This window comes from Amblyomma americanum, chromosome 9 (assembly GCF_052857255.1).
Source record: "Amblyomma americanum isolate KBUSLIRL-KWMA chromosome 9, ASM5285725v1, whole genome shotgun sequence".
In the NCBI taxonomy this organism is placed as follows: Eukaryota; Metazoa; Arthropoda; class Arachnida; order Ixodida; family Ixodidae; genus Amblyomma; species Amblyomma americanum.
The window spans coordinates 31,746,634-31,768,530 of NC_135505.1; the positions used below are offsets into that span (position 1 = coordinate 31,746,634).

Below are 21,897 nucleotides of genomic sequence, written 5' to 3' on the forward strand. Positions count from 1 at the left end.
CGGGAAAACTGAAACCAGCGACCTTCGGGGGCGAGGTCGCTGGGGGGCGCTGTGCTGAAGACCTCCCGTCGTCGCCGCTACAATCCGACAAAAACCCGCCGACGCCATCACCAGAGTTAAAAAACCGCGTTTCTTTAGAAATACCCGTTCTTATCGATGGTCGCAGAGTAAGCGCATTAGTTGATACCGGGGCCGATTATTCGATCTTAAGTGGACAACTGGCGACCATTCTGAAAAAAGTGATTACCCCTTGGCCTGGCGCGCACCTTCGAACTGCCGGCGGTCATCTGGTTACGCCCAAGGGTATGTGCACTGCTCGCGTTCAGATCAGCAAGTCCACGTTCGTCGTCAGCTGCATCGTCCTGGGCGAGTGTTCTCGGGACCTAATCCTCGGCATCGACTTTCTGCGGGAGTATGGAGCAATTATCGATCTGCGCAACCGAATCGTCATGTTTTCCACAGAGGAAGCCGCCGAACTCGACAACTCCTGCCAACGCAGTGCCGCACTTCGCGTTTTCGCCGACAGCGTCACACTTCCGCCCCGTAGCAGTGTTTTGATTGAAGTCGCCTGTGCTGAGTTGCACGACGCTGAAGCAGTCGCCGAGGCTAATCATTCGCTCCTCCTGACTCAAGGCATCTGCGCCGCTCGAAGCTTACTAACAATTCGCGCTGGCCGGTCTGCGATCCTTGTTACAAATTTTTCTCCAGAGCACCGGCACCTTTTCTCTGGAACTGCGATCGCTACCGCTGAAGCTGTTGTGGATGTTCCGATCTGCTTTGCGTTCGCGGCAGCGGCCCCTGACGACCAATCATCGCGCGCCACTGACGACCAATCTGTTCCGAATGTCGACATAAACTGCAACCTCCCCGAAGGAAAGCGCCTGGCCTTAGAGCACTTGCTATTGGAGTATAAACAGTGTTTCGCTTCTTCGTCGAAAGTTCGTCAAACGCCCCTAACGCAACACGGGATCATTACGTATGACGACGCTCGCCCTATCCGCCAGCAGCCTTATCGTGTTTCCGCTAAAGAACGGGAAGTAATCCAAGAGCAAGTTCAGGAGATGATTGACGACGGTGTAGTTCAACCTTCCGAAAGCCCGTGGTCTTCGCCTGTTGTCCTTGTTAAAAAGAAGGATGGAACACTTCGATTCTGCGTGGACTACCGTAAATTAAACAATGTGACTAAAAAGGACGTCTACCCGTTGCCCCGCATTGATGACTCACTGGACAGATTACGGCGTGCTAAGTACTTTTCATCCATTGACCTGAAGAGCGGTTATTGGCAAATTGAAGTGGACGAACGGGACCGCGAAAAAACTGCCTTCGTTACACCAGATGGCCTCTATGAATTCAAAGTGCTGCCTTTTGGCTTGTGCTCTGCGCCAGCGACGTTTCAACGGATGATGGACACTGTCCTCACCAGCCTCAAGTGGCAAAGTTGTCTTGTATACCTGGACGACGTTGTCGTTTTTTCAGAAACTTTTGAACAGCATCTCGTGCGCCTGCGAACTGTCCTCAGAGCCCTCCATTCCGCTGACCTTACGCTGAAGCCCCAGAAGTGCCACTTCGGTTACACAGAGCTCAAGTTCCTCGGTCACGTTGTGAGCGCCGACGGAGTTCGACCCGACCCCTACAAGACAGCCGCCGTCGCCAATTTTCCTACTCCGACTGACAAGAAAGCTGTCCAGCGTTTTCTGGGTCTCTGTGCATATTACCGACGGTTTATTGCGGACTTCTCAAAGATTGCAGAGCCGTTGACGCGCCTCACCAGGAGCAACACCTCCTTCGTTTGGACAATAGACCAAGAGACGGCTTTCTCTTCGCTCCGCCAACGCCTTCAGACATCTCCCGTTCTTGCACACTTCGACGAAGAGGCCGACACCGAGATCCACACCGACGCCAGCAATATCGGTCTTGGAGCTGTCCTTGTCCAACACCAAGAGGGCATTGAGAGAGTTATAGCCTATGCTAGCCGTACTCTCTCCCGCGCCGAACGCAATTACTCTACGTCAGAGAAGGAATGCCTTGCTGTCGTGTGGGCCACCATGAAATTTCGCCCTTACCTTTACGGCCGCGCATTCAAAGTCGTAACCGACCACCACTGCCTATGCTGGCTGGCTAATTTGCGAGACCCGTCTGGACGATTGGCCCGCTGGAGTTTACGGCTCCAAGAATTCGACATTACCATCGTATATAAGTCGGGCCGTAAACACGAAGACGCCGACACGCTGTCGCGTGCACCACTCGACTCTTCCGGTCCCGAAATCGACGACGACAGCGGTTTCCTCGGTATACTTAATGCATCGGACATAATAGCCCGGCAGCGGGCTGACACGGACCTCCGACCGCTGATTGACAACCTTGAAGGTCACGCCATGCCTCTACCACGACACTTCGCTCGACGTCTCGGCTCTTTCTGTTTGCGCGAAGTTATCTTATACAAGAAGAACTCGAGAGGCCAAGAAAGAGCTTACCTTCTGGTACTTCCGGCCGATCTTCGCGCCGACATTTTATTGGCATGCCACGACGAGCCCACTTCAGGCCATCTGGGTTTTTCCCGGACGCTCGCCAGGATACGCAACATGTACTACTGGCCCGGACTCTCGGACGATGTCCAAAGGTACGTAAAAAGCTGCCGTGAATGCCAGCGCCGGAAGACGCCACCGCTTAAGCCGGCGGGTTTTCTCAAGCCCGTTACTACACCCCGCTCTCCGTTCGATCAAATAGGAATGGACCTTCTCGGTCCTTTTCCGTTGTCACTCTCAGGAAACAAGTGGATCATAGTCGCTACTGACTATTTGACTCGCTACGCCGAGACCAAGGCGATACCCTGTGCCACAGCTTCAGAGGTCGCCGACTTTTTCATGCAAAACATCGCCTTGCGACACGGAGCCCCTTCGTGCGTTATTACCGACAGAGGCACAGCGTTTACAGCGCAGCTAATCAACCATATATTTACGTTGAGCTGCACTAGCCATCGCAAGACCACAGCTTCTCATCCGCAGAGCAATGGGCTAACCGAACGCTTAAACAAGACCATTGCGGACATGCTGTCAATGTACGTAGACGTTCAGCACAAAACTTGGGATGAGGTGCTACCGTACGTCACATTTGCGTACAACACGGCCCTCCAGGAGACTACACGCTTTACTCCCTTTCGTCTTGTATATGGACGTGAAGTCCAGAGCATGCTTGACGCGATGCTACCATGCCTCGATGACGACCAACTCGCACCCGATGTTCATGAAATTGCCCAACGCGCTGAAGAAGCCCGTCAGCTTGCCCGCGTACACATCGGCCAGCAGCAGGGCACTGATGCGCGCCGTTACAACCTTCGACACCGACAGGTCGACTACAATCCCGGTGAACAAGTTTGGGTGTGGACACCTGTCCGCCGCCAGGGCTTGTCCGAGAAACTACTCTGCCGGTACTTTGGCCCCTATAATGTGCTACGGCGTATCAGTGATGTTACCTATGAAGTGGTTCCCGACGGTGCCGCGCAACCGAGACGTCGACAGCCCAACAGCTCTGACATTGTGCACGTTGTGCGGCTTAAGCCGTACTATGCCCGATAACGGCTTAGCGGCCCTCCGTTGTGACTCTGTGTGTGCTCCGTTTTCCTAGCGTTCTTCTCTGTTTCCCTTCTGAACCTTAGCGCGCCTACGCTGCTGGCGGCACCACTGCGATGCCCTTCTTTTTCGGAGGGGGGAATAATGCCACCTAGTGTTGCCAGGTGGCGCAAGCTGTCCGCGAAGACGATGAGGTTGCGTTCGTGCTATCGCGGATCGGCCGCCATTACCGTCTCCTCTTGCCGACTCCAGCTGTTGAAGCGTCTCTCCGTGAGAACTCCGTGACAATATATATATATATATATATATATATATATATATATATATATAAATGTGTGTGTGTGTGTGTGTGTGTGTGTGTGTGTGTGTGTGTGTGTGTGTGTGTGTGTGTGTGTGTGTGTGGGTGGGTGGGTGGACGGACGGACGGACGGATGGATGGATGGATGGATGGATGGACGGACGGATGGACGGACGGAAGGATCGATCTGAACAGGGCAGCAGCCTGCCCACCATGTCTGACGGCACCTTATTTAATTGTGAGAGGCTACTCGTGAAGAGCATTGCGATCGCAACACAAGTCCCACCGATGATAGCACCTGCCATAGAAGGGCAATGGCGTATCGCTTGACCAGTCCGCCACTGTGCCAGGAGTGCCAGAAGGATTCCCAGGGATGTAGTAAAATGCAGAATGTAGAAAATGAGCAATTCTGCATATATGGACATTAACCCATTAGCACTATGCTAACAACTTCCATCCGCGAACGATAGATCTTAACACCGCACTATTGGAAGCGAACTACTAGAGCACCGAATTCAAATTCGGCCAAACTACTCAAATCAACTACCATATTTGTTTTTTTAATTTTAACTCATTTCACTTCCTTCCCTGATCTTCTCCGTTCTCTCATCGTATGCTAGCACAAATATTTTCTCCTTTCCCATACCTCACCTGGGTGACCTCAATTTAAGTTCAAGCTATTCGTTAGGTTCAAGGTTTGTGCCGCACAGTAAGTATACAGTATCTGACTATTCGGCCCGAATCTTCGTTCGCTGCCTTTCCTTGGTAGAGGTATTGCCTCTCCAATATAAATCTGTACTCTGTACTGTATATGTTCGTTTTCTTCTCATACTGCTGAACACTAAAATGTTACGTTGTACTTTTTTCTAAACGCAGTGTTTTGCTGAGCCTTTTGTTAGTTCTAGATAATGGCCTGGAATCAATCAACCTGTTTCTCAGCCGAGATGTGCCACCCAGATTTATTCTTATTATATCTGATCCCAAATGTTTCCCAACCCAATTCTGTGATCAGCTTCTGTAAGCACTAAGAAACCAATCGCATTGCAACCTTAACTCTGCGTATGCGCTTCCTTATATTAGTTTTTCCAGTGTTCCCGTAAAAAGTAGGGCAGTTATTGTTTCTTTGCAGCTCATTTATGTCTACACACACTGTTCACTGATTTTAAAAACTAGTGCCGCGCTGTCTGCGCAGGAGTCGATATTTGACTTGCATGAAGCGTTTTCACGTATCCTAAAAATGCTTTATATAGGATTATTTTTTTACTCTTAAGAGGTATTTATTTTAAAATTGAAAATCGTCGGAGGAGTACGTTGGGCTTGCTTGTACAGCCAAGCGGATATTATGTAAGGTGTTTTTAACTTTTCTAAATCGAAAACTTGTATCTAAATATCAAAAGTAAAAAATGCGCATTTGCAAGGTCGTTGAGATGGCTTTCTTGCATTGCATATTTACAAAATTGTGTTCCTCTCATTTTCTATGGATCAAAATAAGGCGCAGCTTGCTTTTTAGTGACGTTGAACTAATTAAATTCTTTTCGGCGACAATACTGCGAGCAGCGACGCCATTTTATAACCAGGTAATACAGGAAACCGAACACAACATGCTTTCAAAAACTTATTTTTGATATTCAGTATATGGAACCACAATACCCATTAATAAAATGTAAAAATAGCGCTCTCCTTCGATATTCACGGCCATCAATATCGCTTTATAACATTGCCACCAGAAGTAAAAAGAATAGAAAAAATTGTTGGTTAATTTAAATATGTTAGTCGTCTAATTATTCAGCAATATTGGGTATATAAAGTAGGCCTGAATGTACAATCGAACTCAACAAACAGCACAAACTTATATCTCACTGTTTTTAAATTAAAAATTTGTAAAGGTTAAATTAATCAAATATAAGCGAAAAACGGACTGTAGAGGAGGACGGCCGAATGCAGGAATAAACATGGCATACTAGTAGCCTCATGTGAGGACTTGCCATACAAATGGGCAAGATAAGTCCTGATCATGACCACCTCAAAGAACCCCTTAGCATCCCGTACTTGTGGTCGCATCACCTCAGCATGGCATACATGTGGTTGATGTATATTCAGCAGGATTTTGTTACCTTTTAGTGGAGTAATCATGGTCTATTTCTGAATATTATTTCTGAAAGCCATCCGGAATTTTATTTCACTCAAGTATAAAGACGATATATTTTTATTACGTTATAATATACTTTGTTAGCAAAGAACAACATGACAAACTTAATTTCTGAACTCATTCATAGCCTATTTTTTTCTTAATTGGGAAAATAAGAACAGTATCCTACATAATCTTCACCAGGTTCTAAACGTTCTCTAAAATATCTGCTGTTACCCCAAACAACCTGCACCATTTGTCATTGTCACTTCCTTTAGGCCTCCTTCAGTGCCTCTCTCGCTGTCGGCGAAACGTGTAATTTATCGCCAAAACAACCTGTGCCAGCAGCACCAGAATGCTTGTGGTTCCTTTACGCTTCCGAGCATGGTTTTGTAGCAATTTAGCTACAATGAACTGAATGGCAATGAAGCTTTCTTTCTTGCCTGTCATTGCAAACTTTCCAGTTTTTTCAAGCTTAATTTTCCTATTTTCATTCAGAGGCTGCCGTCTCTATTGCGTGCTAACTCTTCTACATAATAAAGTTCCTTGTATCACTCAAACTCGTTACTGCGCCTCTTTATTTATCTTCCCCGTCCTGTTTTCAACACTATTGAGCTTTACAGGATACCATGGTATGGAAGCTCTATCTTCGAGCTAGCACCACATTACCCTGGGTGATAGAGGTATGACCAAACATTCTAAAACAATTTAATTTGAGTGACGAGTGCCTGGCTCTTCGAAATCTCTTTCCTGTTCTCTGTTTAGCGGAAGAAAGTATTCATGACTCGTTACTCACTATATTTTTCCAACCGTACTAACAGCTGCCCTACGATCGTTCTGGAACTGATGTGCAAGATTTATTGTGCTATATTACACAATCTGAATGTTTTTGAGTTGTATGATTTTCCTGCAAAAGCTGGAAAGCTTTTATGAATCTTTTATCTTCGCGTATTACTTGATGTGAAGAACGGTTTGTTGAATTTCTAGTATTTGATATTCCTTGCACGATCTTTTGAGATGCTAGAGCCGAATGCCGAAGATGTTTGCGGTCATATTGAGCACAATCTGTGTTGCAATGTGTTTGAAGCTAAAGCAGATTATCGCAAATATTATACCTCCAAAATTCACCGCCTTGCAAACATGGTGCAGGAAAGGGGTTTCTACTTTGGACAGCAACACTGGATGCTTTGAGATTGATACCGGAAGTCATTTCGTCTTTGAAAATCGCGGAGCTTACTTTAGAATGAAATATGTATTGAGAAGTGTAATTTTTGCTTTCGCTTCTTTTTATGCTTCTCAATAGTTATTTCGCACAGTCTTTCAGATATGTCTTTACTACGGATGTTTTGCTTCAATACAAGTATTAAAGAAAATTCATTCGTGGGGCAATTTTTTTTTTCGGTTGAAAGTCAGAGATCTCTAAACTTTCATAGATTCGAGTTGATCACCTTGTGCAAAAAGCGTCACCGTAAGAAGCGTGCTAAAACCAGTAACGTAGGCTTTTTGTACACTAATCGACCAATTAAACCCGGGAGAATTATCTTCCAATTTAGGCTTGCAATGCAGACAAAACGGTTTTTATCATTCGTCACGACACGTGATATCGTATTACGAGCATTTGTTAAAATGACCTGTACTAGTTAGAGGGCAATTAGAAAGTTTATTTGAAATTTGGTATGGCATTTCCTTGTGAAACTCGATGCTCTCTCATAAAACTCAAGTAATTAAAATATTTTATGCAGTGTGGGGGCTGAACACGATGGCGCTAAAGCACCTTCACATCTACCTGAGAGCCCGGGAGCCTTGGAATGCCGTGACGACCCCCAATACATCTTGTCAACGTGGACAAATCAAAGCATGCTTCCTTGGTCACAATGCACCCAGAAACAAGTTTCCACTTTTTTGAAGTAAGCTCGCTTTTTGCTACACATTTAAATTTCGTTTATAAGAGTGCATGTGGTAGGCAAATTCTCGATTTGTCAGCAGCGCTTCTCTACTGCAGTGGTTTTTACTGAGAAATAATAAACATTATGCAACCGCTTCGCGCGCTTTTTGAACACGAAACACCGTGCATCATCACTTTTGATGCCACTTTGAATAACTCAGTTTCAACATGAATCGTGAAGCCACCACCATGCCATTTGTTAGGCCATCGTTCTTAATCGAGGGGGGATCGACGGCTCTAGGCGCAAAAATACCTGCAAGATGTCTCTTCAAAAGAATTGACAACCACGTGAGAAACACGTTGTAGTCGCAAGAATAACTCAATAAATGCCACCTAAGGTGTCAAAACAGTCTCAACAGAAAAAAAGGATCATGCAGTAGGAATTTAATTTTATGGTCCTCAATCGACTTAAATCAACACCAATTCAAAACACCTTGGGCACAACACCTTGCTTGACACTTCTACCTATGTGGCCACTCCTGCTGAGGATCCATAAAATATGTCAATAAAAGCGTTGCAAAGAACCTCGAATGCTTTTCAAATAAACAGCGAAGCATAACGCTGCAGATGCAAAAAGTGTGAGAATTTGTGTGCTATCTAGATATTTAATGGGCAACATGAAGGAAATGACAAAGCACACATAGCAGTTTTTACTTATCCTTCCTCTATGTTGTCCTCTCAATTTCTGAGCAGCCCACAAGATTTTTTACCAGCATTATGCTACACCAACTAGTGGCACCAGTATATAACCCAGTTAAATACACCATTCAATATTTACATACAATTTGTGAAGTAGATTCTTGTGTAGCATTATATTATGAAAGTGCGGTCACGTGTCTGACTGGGGCCTATCATTAGGGCTTAAGCAACGGTTGGAGCAGTAAGGAGGCCAGATTTTTTGCGGGCTATATGCTTAATATTTGTGAAATAAACTCACGTAAAAAGACTAGACAAATTATTCTTTGGTGGAAGGTCGTATAATGCTGGTGGAATTGCGTTTCGCCAAAATAAGCCCGCTTAAGCCAAAAATTGAACATTCGATGTTTATGCCGGTCCTGTAAGCCAATGTTTTTAAATAAATATACTGCTCATCTTTATTTGAAAAGGCATTTTGTAAATCTTGCGGAGTACGTATGGAGCGGGTGAAAATAAATGTTTACTTAACTTAGAGAAAAAAGATTGTTTCGGGAGTGCTATGACTCTATTGCTTACACTCAAGCCCCTGCCTTAGAGCATCCATGTTTTGTAGCTTTTGTTAATGTTTTGATTGATTTGACATTGAAGGAATGTAAGGAGCAATCGTTTCTACTTGGTGTGGAATGCGTTGTCTAAAACATAAGTTACTCAAGGCTTAGGCGGGCTGATACAGTCTGTCAGGCTGTCGCCTTAGAATCGACCGAATTAACCTTGTTCCCACTTTTCTTCCGTTGCACAACGATAGATTTCGTTGTTACGTCTGAGTTTCGCAAATCGTTCTGGTGCTGTCTTAGACGGCTTGTTAAAAGTTTAGTTCTCTATGTATACTATTGAAAAATCGGTGCAGGCAATTGCGGAAATCACGCCACGAAGCTTGCCCGAAAGATAAAGGTTTTTCATGTTACAAGCTCAGTCCGTGTCTTGTTGGTATAGGTGGGCACATTTTATTCACCGTGCTTGTGGAAAATAGGTGCAAGCGTCCAGCTTATTACAGCTCTGAAGGAAAAAGGGGCTCGCTTTGCTTTTTTTTGCGATTATTTAAGCGCTCCGCGAGAGTAGGCTTCTTCGGCGGTTCCACTCCTCTTTATTATTCTAGATGACGAAAATCGGGTAGCCGTTTATTCATATGTCAGCGTCAGTTTGTTTCGTCTCGTCAAGTATAATTACTTTTTCGCAAGAAACTTCTTTGCGGGCTAATCAGAGTTAGAATTACTGGCCACTCATGACTGATGGGATCTAGTGAAATAATTTGTGTCTTCAACAGTGCGTTGGTTTCCTAATGACGCAAAAATTGCGGCCAGTTACTTTTATGTCAGGGGACATATGAACCGGATAGATTAAATAAATTAGGAACTGGGAATTTTTACGTTGCTGTAACCGACAGGTTCGATAGCCTTGCACATATTGATTGCGCGCATTGTGGTAGAAATATCATATTCGTTCCCCACAAGATCATTTCTGTAACTGTTATCGGGCCGTGGTCACGGTAGAGGAATTCATACCGAGTACACAAGATGTCATGCACATCACGTGGGAACTGTACTAAAGGTGTAAGGAACCCATAGAGGTATGAAATGAGCCACATGAGATGTTATATCTAGAGCTAAATTTTTTATAGCCTCCTTATTCCCGCAATTTTATCTAGCCGCTCGTTGCCACGGCTAAGGACAAGGAAAGCACACGCTTTCTCACCGATGGGTAAAAGACATCGGACGAACACGGCCATACACCGAGTTATCAAGGAACAGAGCCCGCACCTGAGTGCGACTACGACCATCTCAGACCTGAAATCTGCGAAGGCTATCAAGAAATTCATTTTTTCAGGGAGGCTTCAACGAATGCTTGATGGCGTGGCCGGCTATAAATCTTATTCTTATTAAAAAAAACTTCGATTGTTGATGGGGAAGGTTTAAATACACAGGCGCTATTATACAGAAGAAGTGCGGCTGCCTCTTATGCTTTTCTATGTTCTTAATATATCTATACAAAAAAAAACACTGGTTATAATCTTCTAAAGTACCCGATGCCATGAAATGCTTTGCAGAGTCGGCGTAGTGTATTCAACGCGGGATCAAAAATGCACTTCACTGCTATCTTTGAAACGCTCACCAACGTGTCTTCGTGTAGTGGTATTAAGCAGTTGATGTTTCCCAATCGAGTATTGGTGCGTTCTGGTTTCAGACGCGGCCCGCGCTTCAGATTTTCCTTTCCGAATACCCAGCCTTATGAAAAACTGTGCACTCATGCAGCAATACTTCCGCAGCGCAATTAATGAGATTAATTATAGCAAGACTGATACTCCAGTTATCAAGGCAACAATAAACTTATTCCTCGCAGTTAGTATCTGTGTGGCACGCATCGCCACTTGTGCCCCCAACCATCCGTTACTGGCACTCTACAGGAGCAACATGGAATATAAGTGCCATAAGCAAAACTATTACAATTAGCGCCATATTTGTAGCGCTTTTCATGCGAACACCTAATCTCAAGCAATCCCAAGCATGCGTAAACGTACGTTGTAGAAACACGGTTTTCTTCGTGCGGTGAAGAGGCGTCATGGTGCCGAGCGATTTAATGTGGGCAAAGTCATTCCAGTCCCAAAAAAGGGCCCATCGTCTTCTCGTCATAATTACCGACCGATATTCATCACTAGCATTCCTTAAAAGTTAATGGAGCATGTAATATACTCGCATATTATGAAATTCCTAGTTTCAGTTAATTTTTTTCCAGCCTGCTCAACATGGCTTTCTAAAAGGTTTATCATGCGACACTCAACTAGCATTGTTTGTTATCGACTTAAGCTCTAACCTCGACCTTAACATTCCAGTTGACGCTCTGTTTCTTGATTTTGAAAAGGCCTTCGACAAAGTTCCTCATAAGCGGCTTTTTCTAAAACTTTCACGCCTAAATCTTAATTGCTTTGTTTTGGAATGGATACGGAACTTCCTTACTAACCGACAGCAGTTTGTTTTGCTAATAAGCGAACATCTTCTTACGCTTCTGTTCTGTCTGGGGTGCCACAAGGCACCGTCCTGGGGCCCCTTCTCTTCCTTATTTATATTAATGACTTACCAGCTAACTTGTGTTCTAACGTGCGTATGTTTGCAGACGACTGCGTTATTTACCGCCAAATAACCAACAGTACTGACATCCAACTCCTAGAATCCGACATTGACTGTGTAATAACCTGGTGTAACGAATGGCTAATGTCTTTAAACGCGAATAAAATATCTCTCTTATCCTTTCATCGACGTCGCTCCCAACCTACTTCAAGCTACTCAATCTCTAATTCCGAAATCATTGCTGTAATGGAGTATAAATACTTGGGTGTTCATTTAACCCGCGATCTCAATTGGTCACATCACGTAACGCAGATTATTAACAATGCTAATCGTGTTCTCGGTTATTTTCGCCGAACCCTTCGCCTAGATCCTCCTTCAGTAAAGTTGTTAGCTTATTTAACATTCATTCGTCCCAAACTTGAATACGCATGCGCGGTTTGGGACCCCTATCAAAGTAACCTTTCTAACTTACTGGAAGCAACACAAAACCGCGCAGCAGGATTCATCTACTCGGCCTATTCCTTTCATGTAAGTGTCACTGAACTAAAACGTAATGTTCATCTTACTAATTTGGCAGACCACCGTACTATTGCAAGACTAGGCCTTTTTCATAAATTTTACTATCACCCCATGACCAAGTCTATTATCAGCCCTGCCCAGCCGCACAAACCACCAGAAGGCTGTTTACCCTCCCCTTGCATGGACTAGTGCTCCCCTGTCTGCCATTTTTTGTCCCCACTGCAAAGGACTGGAATGACTTGCCCAACACCATCGTACTTCACTCCGACCCATCATCATTCAAAAAATCCATCGAATCAACCATGTGCCCTGAATTCCACTCCCTCATGTAATACACCTTTAATGGGGCCTTTGAGGTTGTAATAAATAAATAAATAAAAAAGTGTTTTCGCATATTACTACTCTTTGGCCACACAGCAGAAAGAAATATGCTTCAATTTAGAGAGCGCCTTGCTATGATGTCGCTAAGATTTTAAACTTAGATTCCACAGAATGGAAGTACAGGGTATTTCTTGGGCTAAACAATACAGATGCTGGATACCTTCATTGACCGATCTGCCAAAGCTCCTGCTGTTTTCGTGAGGTACATCTGAATGGAACGCAAAAAAAGTATTGGTAGGTAACCTTTTGAAAAGCTCAAATGAACCGTGCTGACCTTTTTAATACCTCTAAAATTTCTGACAGCGTCTTTTATTGCACCGGTACAACCTTTAACGTTATTATAGAATCGGAGGATCGCTATTGAGCTAACATTGTTCACTTTTCTAGCGATCCGCTGGGTAGCCGTTCGATACGAAAACTACGACACATTTTTTGCAGGTCTCAAAAAGGAAAGTGCCTGTTAAACTTGCAAGCAAGGAGTTATCCCCCCATTTCCGAAGCAATTATTCGGAAAACTGTACAAGATGCAGAAAAGTATTGCAAAACGCACCACAAACAAGACAAAAACGTGGAGTTTGTGGCGGTACGTTTTTCCAGTCACTACGCCCGGCGCTCTAAATCGGATAATAATATAGCCACATTGGCTGCAGGTTAAGCCCAATTTAGGAATATCAGCTTGAACTTAAGCTTCGCTGTATTTTATTACCGTCTAAGCCTAAAATGCTTTGCTCTTACTATTAATCCTGCTGTTAGTCTTTGGGGAATCACCTTTGCCTATAGAGGTTTTTTTTAAAAACTACAATTCTCTGACGCACGTAATGAAATTTCTTATCACTGTGTTTCAGAAATACAGCGAGCAGTACGATATAAAGTCCTGCGTTTTAGTTTGCGCAACGTCAAGTACCGAAGGTGCAAGGGAGCATCATATACATACAGCGCCCGACTATATATATTGTGGTCTTTCAAGTCAGAACAAGACAATGGTAAGAGAAGTAAACTAAATTTGTTTTTTTTCTGTGTTCTTCTCTTTTCAACGCGTTATATTCATTTCACTGATTTAAAACAGTAGACTATAATAATTGTCACAATTTCAAATCAATTTAATAGCACAGCGCAGCAAATCTGAAAACTTCAAATCTCCCTTTTGTTAAAAGTGTTCGATTCAAACTGCACCTCGAGTTTGTTGCACTAAACTTATTTTAACTATGCGCATGTATTTTGTTTACCTCAGAAAGACACCAAGCACAAAGCGCCACATATAACTAAAAATGCTTTGAAATTTTGCCCATAGAGACGCGGAAAGAAAGGGACTTGCGCGTTCTTGAAGTTCCTGTAGTTATGAACACGGTGATAGAAATGCATAGTCCCTGCTAATAAACACTATATTGTCATTAGGGAGCTTTATACAAAGTCACAGGGGCCGTCATTGAGTGATGCGTGCAACGGGCGAAAAGCCGTAGTCATATGTAATCGGCTTATTTACACCTGCTCAAGCTTGCATTGGCTAAAACTATGGGATGTACCACAGAAGGCGCCCGTGATGTCACTTGAACAACTGTGATAAGAGCGACAGCTAGGCAAACAAGTATGCGATGTTTATTACTACTTCCAGGCTTTGTGAAATGCTAGTTGAAACCGCGAAGATGCCGCCAAGATGAACTAATTGCTTAAATAAAATAGTTTTTTTTATATTTTCTTTCACTTCTAAGACAGTAGTCGCAGTTTCTTTAGCGCCGCCTGCGAATGAAACGAAAGTTTAATGATTGGTGAGGTAAACTACAATTCGGCATAGAGTGAAACTGCAATTCAGCATTAAATTTTTCAGTTGCTAATACTATCAACAACAACCAGAAATTGAACGTGAATGTATGAGCTTAAAAATCAGGTACTCCGTCATAGTTCCCGCACAACATCCGTGTATTTAATTAAAGAAATGCGAACTAGGCATGACTGGGCAAATGTAAAAGAAACCGATGTTTTCCTGGAGATATTTTCTTGCGGTTCCATCTATTTTTAATGTCCATTCTACATGAAATGCTCTCCGTAATACGAAGTTCCTAATCATTATGAACGATTAGTATACGACCTCTGAATGCTACATATAGATTTCGTAAGTTGTGCGCTGTCATGTAGAAAGCGTGCGAAAAGAATTTTAAATTTTGTGATATCCACAGACATCACTTTCGCAGTTAATGAAATCATCATGACAATGTTGACTACAGTCTTGAAAGAAGCATTGTTTTGCATTAAGTTCTCCAAGTCAACTCGATGTTAAGAAGAGACGTGGGAGCTCAAGAACTACAAACGCGCACGTAGTGAGGGGACGGGAGTAGCGCTCCTCCTGTTCCATCACTACGTCCGTGTGTGTATTTTTTAAGCTTCCACGTCTTTCCTAAACATGCACCAACAAGCCCAGCTACATGTGCACCTACGAGTAAGTTGGGAATTGATCTCTCGGAGTCCCTATGCCACCAGTGGCACAGTGGTTCAGTGATGTGCCTTTGCGTCAAGTTACCATGTGCTGCTACAGGTGGTTCTTATGTGACCACAGGTTGCTCTTGCCGAGCAACCCTCGTACGCTACTTTTCTGTGTATTTTTCGTGGATTTTCCGCACACGATGAACGACGCTGAAGACGACGCCAGCTTCTCTGAGACACGGGCTCTTTAAAGCTATCGCGTTTATACTCATTTGTAAAATGTATATCTGGAGCATATGAGTGTTATTCGGCTTCGCGGCAGAGATTATTGAGAGATAAATTATAAATAACAAGTACTGTTCCGTAATTTTGCAGCTTTTATTTACCACTCTTTAGCAGAAGCAGGCTTTTTGCTCCAATTTTGGGCCCTACTTCTAACAAGTTTCTTGTCAATTATTTTTGAGCCATAAATAAATTATTTGCATCATAAATCTCGCATCACTCGCGATGAGAAATAAAAATATAGAAACATTCTCCTGTAATTTGGTTCGCTTCGTTGACTGCTGGATACCTTCATTTCTATATTTCTAGGTCCTAGAGAAGCACAAGAAAACTGCCTTCTTTATCGCTGGGAAACTCGAAATAATTTCCTGCAATTTAATCAATAATTGAGCGTCTCGATGGTGTCGGTAGCGACACTTTTTAGGCTGACCGACCTAAAATAACATTGAGAGTAACTCTTATATAAGAACGAGTTGCGCAGACAAAAATGACGCAGAGGAAAGAGCGCAATTTACACTCTTTCCGTCTACATCTTCTGTACGTCTGCAAACCATCTCTGTTTCTGCGTGATAGTGGGGTTGCGTATCTTCACCCAACGTAGTAACACGTGCCTTGTGGTGTTCTTGTTTGGTTGTTGCCAGTTCCCTTATATTTGTCTGTTTCCTGTGAACAAACTTTAGTTGAGAGTCAGGGTTCGTCCTTTGTTTTTCTACACTTCGTTCTCGGTTTTCGCTCTGATATTTTATAATTTCAAGAAAGTATAAGGAAAATAAACCGCATGCTGCCGTTGAGATCCGAACTCATGACGTCAAGATTTTGCGTCCGGCGCTCTACCGAATGAGCTACGGTGGCGGCTGGATAATCTTCAACTAGTGGGGATATTTATGCCATGTGTAGCCGAACCTAGACAGCTTCCACCAGCGCCACCCTTGTTCGTAGTGGCGGACGTAGTATGTCCTGTATTACTGCGAGTGCCGCGTGGGACGCACAGATAGCACGAACGAGGGTGACAATGGTGAACGCCCTCAAGGCTAGATTACACGCAAATAAATACACACGAAAGGGGAAGATTTAAAAGACGCCGCCGTAGCTCAGTTCGTACAGCACCGAATGCGAAAAACGGAGATCGTGGTTTCGGAGCACACGGGCAGGAGTTTTTTTTTTGTACTTTCTTATAAATCATCCTTGAGCCAAAATTATAAAGGTACTTATTTCCAATTGATATACACGACAAATTTTTAAAAATTAGAAACTTCCTCCTATGCTGTTCGGTTTCATAGGTTGTTGTCTTCTTCATGTGTTTGTCATAACCAGACCCTCATTTCCCTCCCATTGTCTTTTATTTGGATGTTATTCAAAAACAGTCTAAGAAAAATTAGGTGCACACGGAAAACGTTATGTCCAGGTTTTAAGCCATGACATTCAGATACGTTGAACGTGTAGCAATCCAATTAAGTTGAGAACCCAACCTCGATAAGTTTCTTTTCTGCACGAAGGGCACCTTCCAACCAAACGCTTTTGTTTTGATAATTGCGAGAGTGTACGTGGCCATCTTACTTCATGGCTAAGAACTGAAATGACGATCACGAAATAGACGTGAATATGGCAAGCAGTTTTAAATGGCTCTTCTCGCTAAATAATACTAATGTTTTGGAAACATAACTTCACAGAGCAGACGTTTCGTGCATGAAATCATGGCAAATAACAACGTTTTTCTATTTTCCAGATCTGCATTAACAAGTTATGTGTCGATCGTCCACCAAGACCGAAGTTTATTTCTCCGGTTCGCCCAGCAGCCTAATTTTATGCCTGAATGCACTGTCTTTATCCAAGCGAGAATAAATTCTCCCAGTGGCACTAAATGTTTGCCTAATTTTTGCGTGGACTAGAAAATTGCCAGCGATAACTGGGTTAATTTTGTGCCGGCAGAACCAACGCATATAGGGCCATATACAAAATAACGTTTATATCTCTCCTTTAGCGGTGGAGTAGAACGAAAGTGAGGAAGCATAGAAAAGCAATTCTGCTCATTAAAAAAGGCATTTCTTTGAATCTTTGGGACAACCTTCCTCCTAAAATGTTGACGGTCTCTGGCGAATGACGTGGGCACGACTGGATAGATTTCGCGTAGCCTCGGACACTACGTGCCGCCTGTGCCTAGACAGGGCCACCAGAACACCGTTACAATGCGAAAACAATTTTTATTAAAAATGTTTCAAGGCACATAACAACTATAAAGGAAGCGAAAAGCAATATAAATAATTATAAAGTCAATCAACAAACAAGCATTAAGGCCCTGCTAACTTTTCAAGGGGATTAAATAATAAATTGCACAGCTGCAACAGTTCTCACAATAAAATTCTCACATACAACTTCTTGTTACCAAAATGGCAGTGGTTGCTTATCAAGAAAACTCAAGAGACGCTTGAGTCGTCTTAGAATAGAAAGCATTGCGAAGCATTGCATTTCACATTTGTTGCAGCTTCTTGTCAAACTTTTGTATTTGCCTCAGCAGCTTTGCCACTCTCGGTCCATCAACCACCATGTTCGGACTCTTACCCTGTAGAAGTGCTGTGCTGTCACGCCATTTGCATATATCACATTTTTTCTCAGTTTGATTTCTCGCGCTATCTTGGTTGCTGTCTAGAAGCCCGGTTTCTCAAAGCGGGGTGAGAGGTTTTGATGACATAGCAAGGCCATGTGACGTCTCTTGACAAATCATTGCTTTAATTGCTACCAACCATGGTCGGCAAGTTACTCAGAATCGGTAGTCAGCTTGCCAGCTGCCATGGTGAGCAGGTTGTGATGATGTCACACGGTCACATAAGCTCTCTCGATCAGTCAGGGTGGCTCATGAGGGCAGGTTGTGATGACGTCACATCATGTCAGTGAACTTCGTGGCAGCGAATACGGGAGGGCTTTTGCAGTGGCGGCCACTCCAATGTTATCGCATTAAAAACGTTGCCACTTTGGCATATTTCCGTATCCAGCTACGGCGTCATTTTATCCCACGGTGTAGGAATATATTCAGGTATTGACGCTGACTGCCCGCCGCGGTGCCGAACGCGCACACATAATATTTGCGAATTAGTACATTCGCCGACGGCAGCGGCGCGCGGGCGCTGCCGAGCACCTCAATTAACTCGATTACTTCAGCTAGAGCTGGCTAATAGGCGAGTAGGACCAAAAGGAAAAAGCAGATGCAAACCCAAGTTTTGTGTGGTTGTGAAGGTCAAGAAGGCCATAGGGAAACGTCAAGAGGCCTCCGGCAAACAGACATTCCATGAAAAGGGGCGAAGCATCCTATTTCATCAATCAGAAACGTAGAGTGAAGGGGGATCAACGGATGTCAAAATTAAAGAAAAAGGATAGGAAAGCAGGAAAAAATTTTCGACACATCTGTACTCCATGAGCAAACAAGACTAGGCCAGAGCAGAGGTTTGTAGTTACATATCAGGTTTTCGGTTACAAGGGGATGAGGCTATGCAACATATAGAAGCAAGATAACAGAAGAATTTCAAGCCAAAGAAATGCTGCACTTAATTTAAAAAATGAAGGTAGACCAGTCAAAGCGGTTGCTTTACTTGGACAAACAGAGTAGGAAAGGGCACAGAAGAAGCTTCCTATTACCCCGTCGAGAAGATCAGTTGGCATTTCGACTATATTAATCAAGATATTGGGACTAAAATATAAGCAAACATTAAGAAAGGTAGTTAACAAAATGATAATCGATAAAAAAGGCCCCGATAGATGGATACTAAGCAGGATAAACGCAATGCATAAGAAAAAGGGGACAAAGCTCACATAAACAAATACCGTCCCATAACAGTGGCGTCAGTGGTTTACAGGGTGGCAATGCAAGTTATAAACGACAGACAACAGGCACGGGTGGAGATTGAGGGGGTACTAGAGGAGGTATCAAATGAGTTATCGACACAAAGGAGCTTAGACAATCAGTATTTATTATCTCAGTGTATAGACATCGCTGAAAAGAAACTCAGTGCCCTGTGGCTAGCAACTCTGAATATCAAAAGAGTCTACGACAGCATTATTCATGAGGCTTCAGTGACATACCGGGCACATTGGATTTGTTAAATTGAGTAGCAGATCAATAAAAATTACCTATAACGTATCAAAGTTCTTATAAATTGTGAAAAACATGTATTAGATACTTTAGAGGTACAGTGGAGGCTTAGGCATGGATATCCTCTGTCACCTTTGTTGTTCACGTTCTACCTACAAGGGTTAGAGACGAAACTATAGAGAAGCGCATCAAGGTTCAACCTTTTTTTTTCACAAGCAATGAGATTGGGTTGAACAGTCATTCCCGGGGCTACTTCACGGGGAGGATATAGTGCTAATGGCTGAGAACAAGGAGGATTCCCAGTTGAGGGACATCTGCGGTACAGAAGTAGTTAGATGAGGTTTTATATTTAGTAAGTAAAAATCTGCACACATTTAGTGATGAGGGCGGCGACCATAAGGTACAGGAGATCACGTTAGACGTAGTGGACAAGTGCAGGTATTTTGGAGTGTCGATATATAACGCTGCAGAGTACCTGAAGGAGCATGAAAAATAGTGAAATAATAAAGGTAGCAGGAATACCGCTCTAATGAAAAATAGTAAATTGTTCAATTACCATCGGTGCGAAGCGGTAAGAGGCATATAAAGAGAAATGATGGTTCTTAGTGTGACTTTAGCCAATGCAATCCTGTGCATGAGACCAGAGGTTCGAGCAAGGTTAGAAATCAGACAACGCCTGGTTGGTACACTTGCTCTGGAAGCAGATGACAAAACACCAAATCAGGGAGTACAAGGTGATATGAGATGAGTATCATTCGAGAGAAGAGAAGCTAGCAGGAAGTTAGGATTTGGGGAGTGATTGAGGGAAATGGGGAAAAGCAGTGGGCCAGGAAAGTTTTCAGTTACTTGTCATGATGATTGTCGACACAAAATTAGAAAAAGAGGCAAGAAAGCCGAAAAGGAAATATCGGGACAGCATTTCGGGGCAGATCAAAAATTAGATAAGAAAAAGCTTAAAAATCCAGATATAACCTGGGAATCAGCACTGGGAACATAGAGAATGCTTAAGCAGCAAATTTCCAAAAATATCCACAATAATTGTTGGGGAGGCTCTTTGTTGTTTGTGTGCCGGGAGGAGAGAATTGCAGACTAAGGCATATGTTGTGAGGTACCACGAGATAGACCCCATGTGCGGTTAGTGTGGAGAAAAGGAAACCGCACAGCACATGATACTTTTCTGTAAAGGGCTTCACCTGAGTTCGAAGCAGCAGGGCTGGTTTATTCAAAGCAGTGGGGTTTAAACACAGTGGTCGTCCATCCGTCCGTCCGTCTGTCCGTCCGTTCGTCCGTCCGTCGATCCAATCGCTTGTTGTGTGACGGGCACGGCTTAGCAGTGTGCCCGACTTTCGGTGCCGTTTTAGTTTGGTTTGGTTTGGTTTATAGGGGTTTAACGTCCCAAAGCGATTCAGGCAATGCGAGACGCCGTAGTGAAGGGCTCCCGAAAATTCGACCACATGGGGTTCTTTAACGTGCACAGACATCGCATAGCACACGTGCCTCTAGAATTTCGCCTCCATCGAAATTCGACCGCCGCGTGCCATTTTAGGCGGTGTTTATTGTTGTTTTGTGCTGCCATATTTTTGGTAGACAGCCTGCAGGAGCGAATTTTTGTAGAACTGGCTTCTTATGACGCGGTAAATTTTAGAGACGGCAAGCGGGCAGAATGGGTCAGGGAAAAAACGCATGTTAATGATATCCTAGTCGAAATCAAGAGGAATAAGTGGTCTTGTGCAGGGCTTGTAATGCGAAGGCAAGATAACCGCTGGTGCCTTGGACGATCGCCGTGGCCTTTGTGACAGTCGCTGTGATGTGCGGGTAGCTGCTGTGACACAAGTGGGAAATCCCTTCGTGCCACAAGCCGACTAGACGCTATTATGGGTAACAAGTGCTTCGTACATGAAAGCAGGTCTGCCTACCATGTTGTCCGGATCAAGTGCCACTTCTTAAAGCTTCATAGAAAACGGCTCCCAAATATTATGGCGCCAGAAAATCCCCAGAGCAGGTCGGGTATTCCAACCGTGCGATAACGTTCGCGCGAAGCACACTGACGAGCATATGATATCAGAATCTTGCTGCACAGAGTTCGATGGCAGTGTAGTTTGAAATGAACCGTAGACAAAACCGTTGCTGTCGACGAATTCTGTGCCCGGAAGTTTTGTGGTGTGTGAAAAATATCTGAAAAAAAAACAGACGAATTCAATAAGGCTTCCTAGAAGACGACGCACGGCAGCCACGTGTTCCAGCACCCAAGCAAGCGGCCAGTAGCTGCCGCTGTCATACTGCCGCTTGGGGCCGGCTTGTGGTAAACAAAAAGACGCTGTTCCATCATCGAGCCCTCAAAAGAAACGGCGCATTGGTGGCTGGAGTACATCATGCGTATCAGGTGATCAAGGAACGTGCTCTTCTCCCACCATGAAACTTGGAGGCGCCTCCTGAGGTGAGAGCTTTGTCCTCCTTGGCTATCACGACTTCAAGGTCTGCTGTATTCTGCACTGCTCGGGGTGTTTAATTTCTG

The 21,897-nt window shown here is 43.9% G+C and overlaps 1 protein-coding gene across 1 annotated transcript in view; it reads left to right on the plus strand.

Annotated features, from left to right (window-relative positions):
• LOC144103985 (venom metalloproteinase antarease-like TpachMP_B) overlaps positions 1–17,092 on the plus strand; it is an 81,433-nt gene extending 64,341 nt beyond the window's left edge. The window contains exons 4-6 of the mRNA XM_077636737.1: positions 7,738–7,902; positions 13,444–13,581; positions 17,025–17,092. Of these exons, the coding sequence (XP_077492863.1) occupies positions 7,738–7,902; positions 13,444–13,468 (190 nt within the window). The 3' untranslated portion in view covers positions 13,469–13,581; positions 17,025–17,092. The remainder of the gene's footprint in view (positions 1–7,737; positions 7,903–13,443; positions 13,582–17,024) is intronic.
• The last annotated feature ends 4,805 nt before the right edge of the window (positions 17,093–21,897 follow it).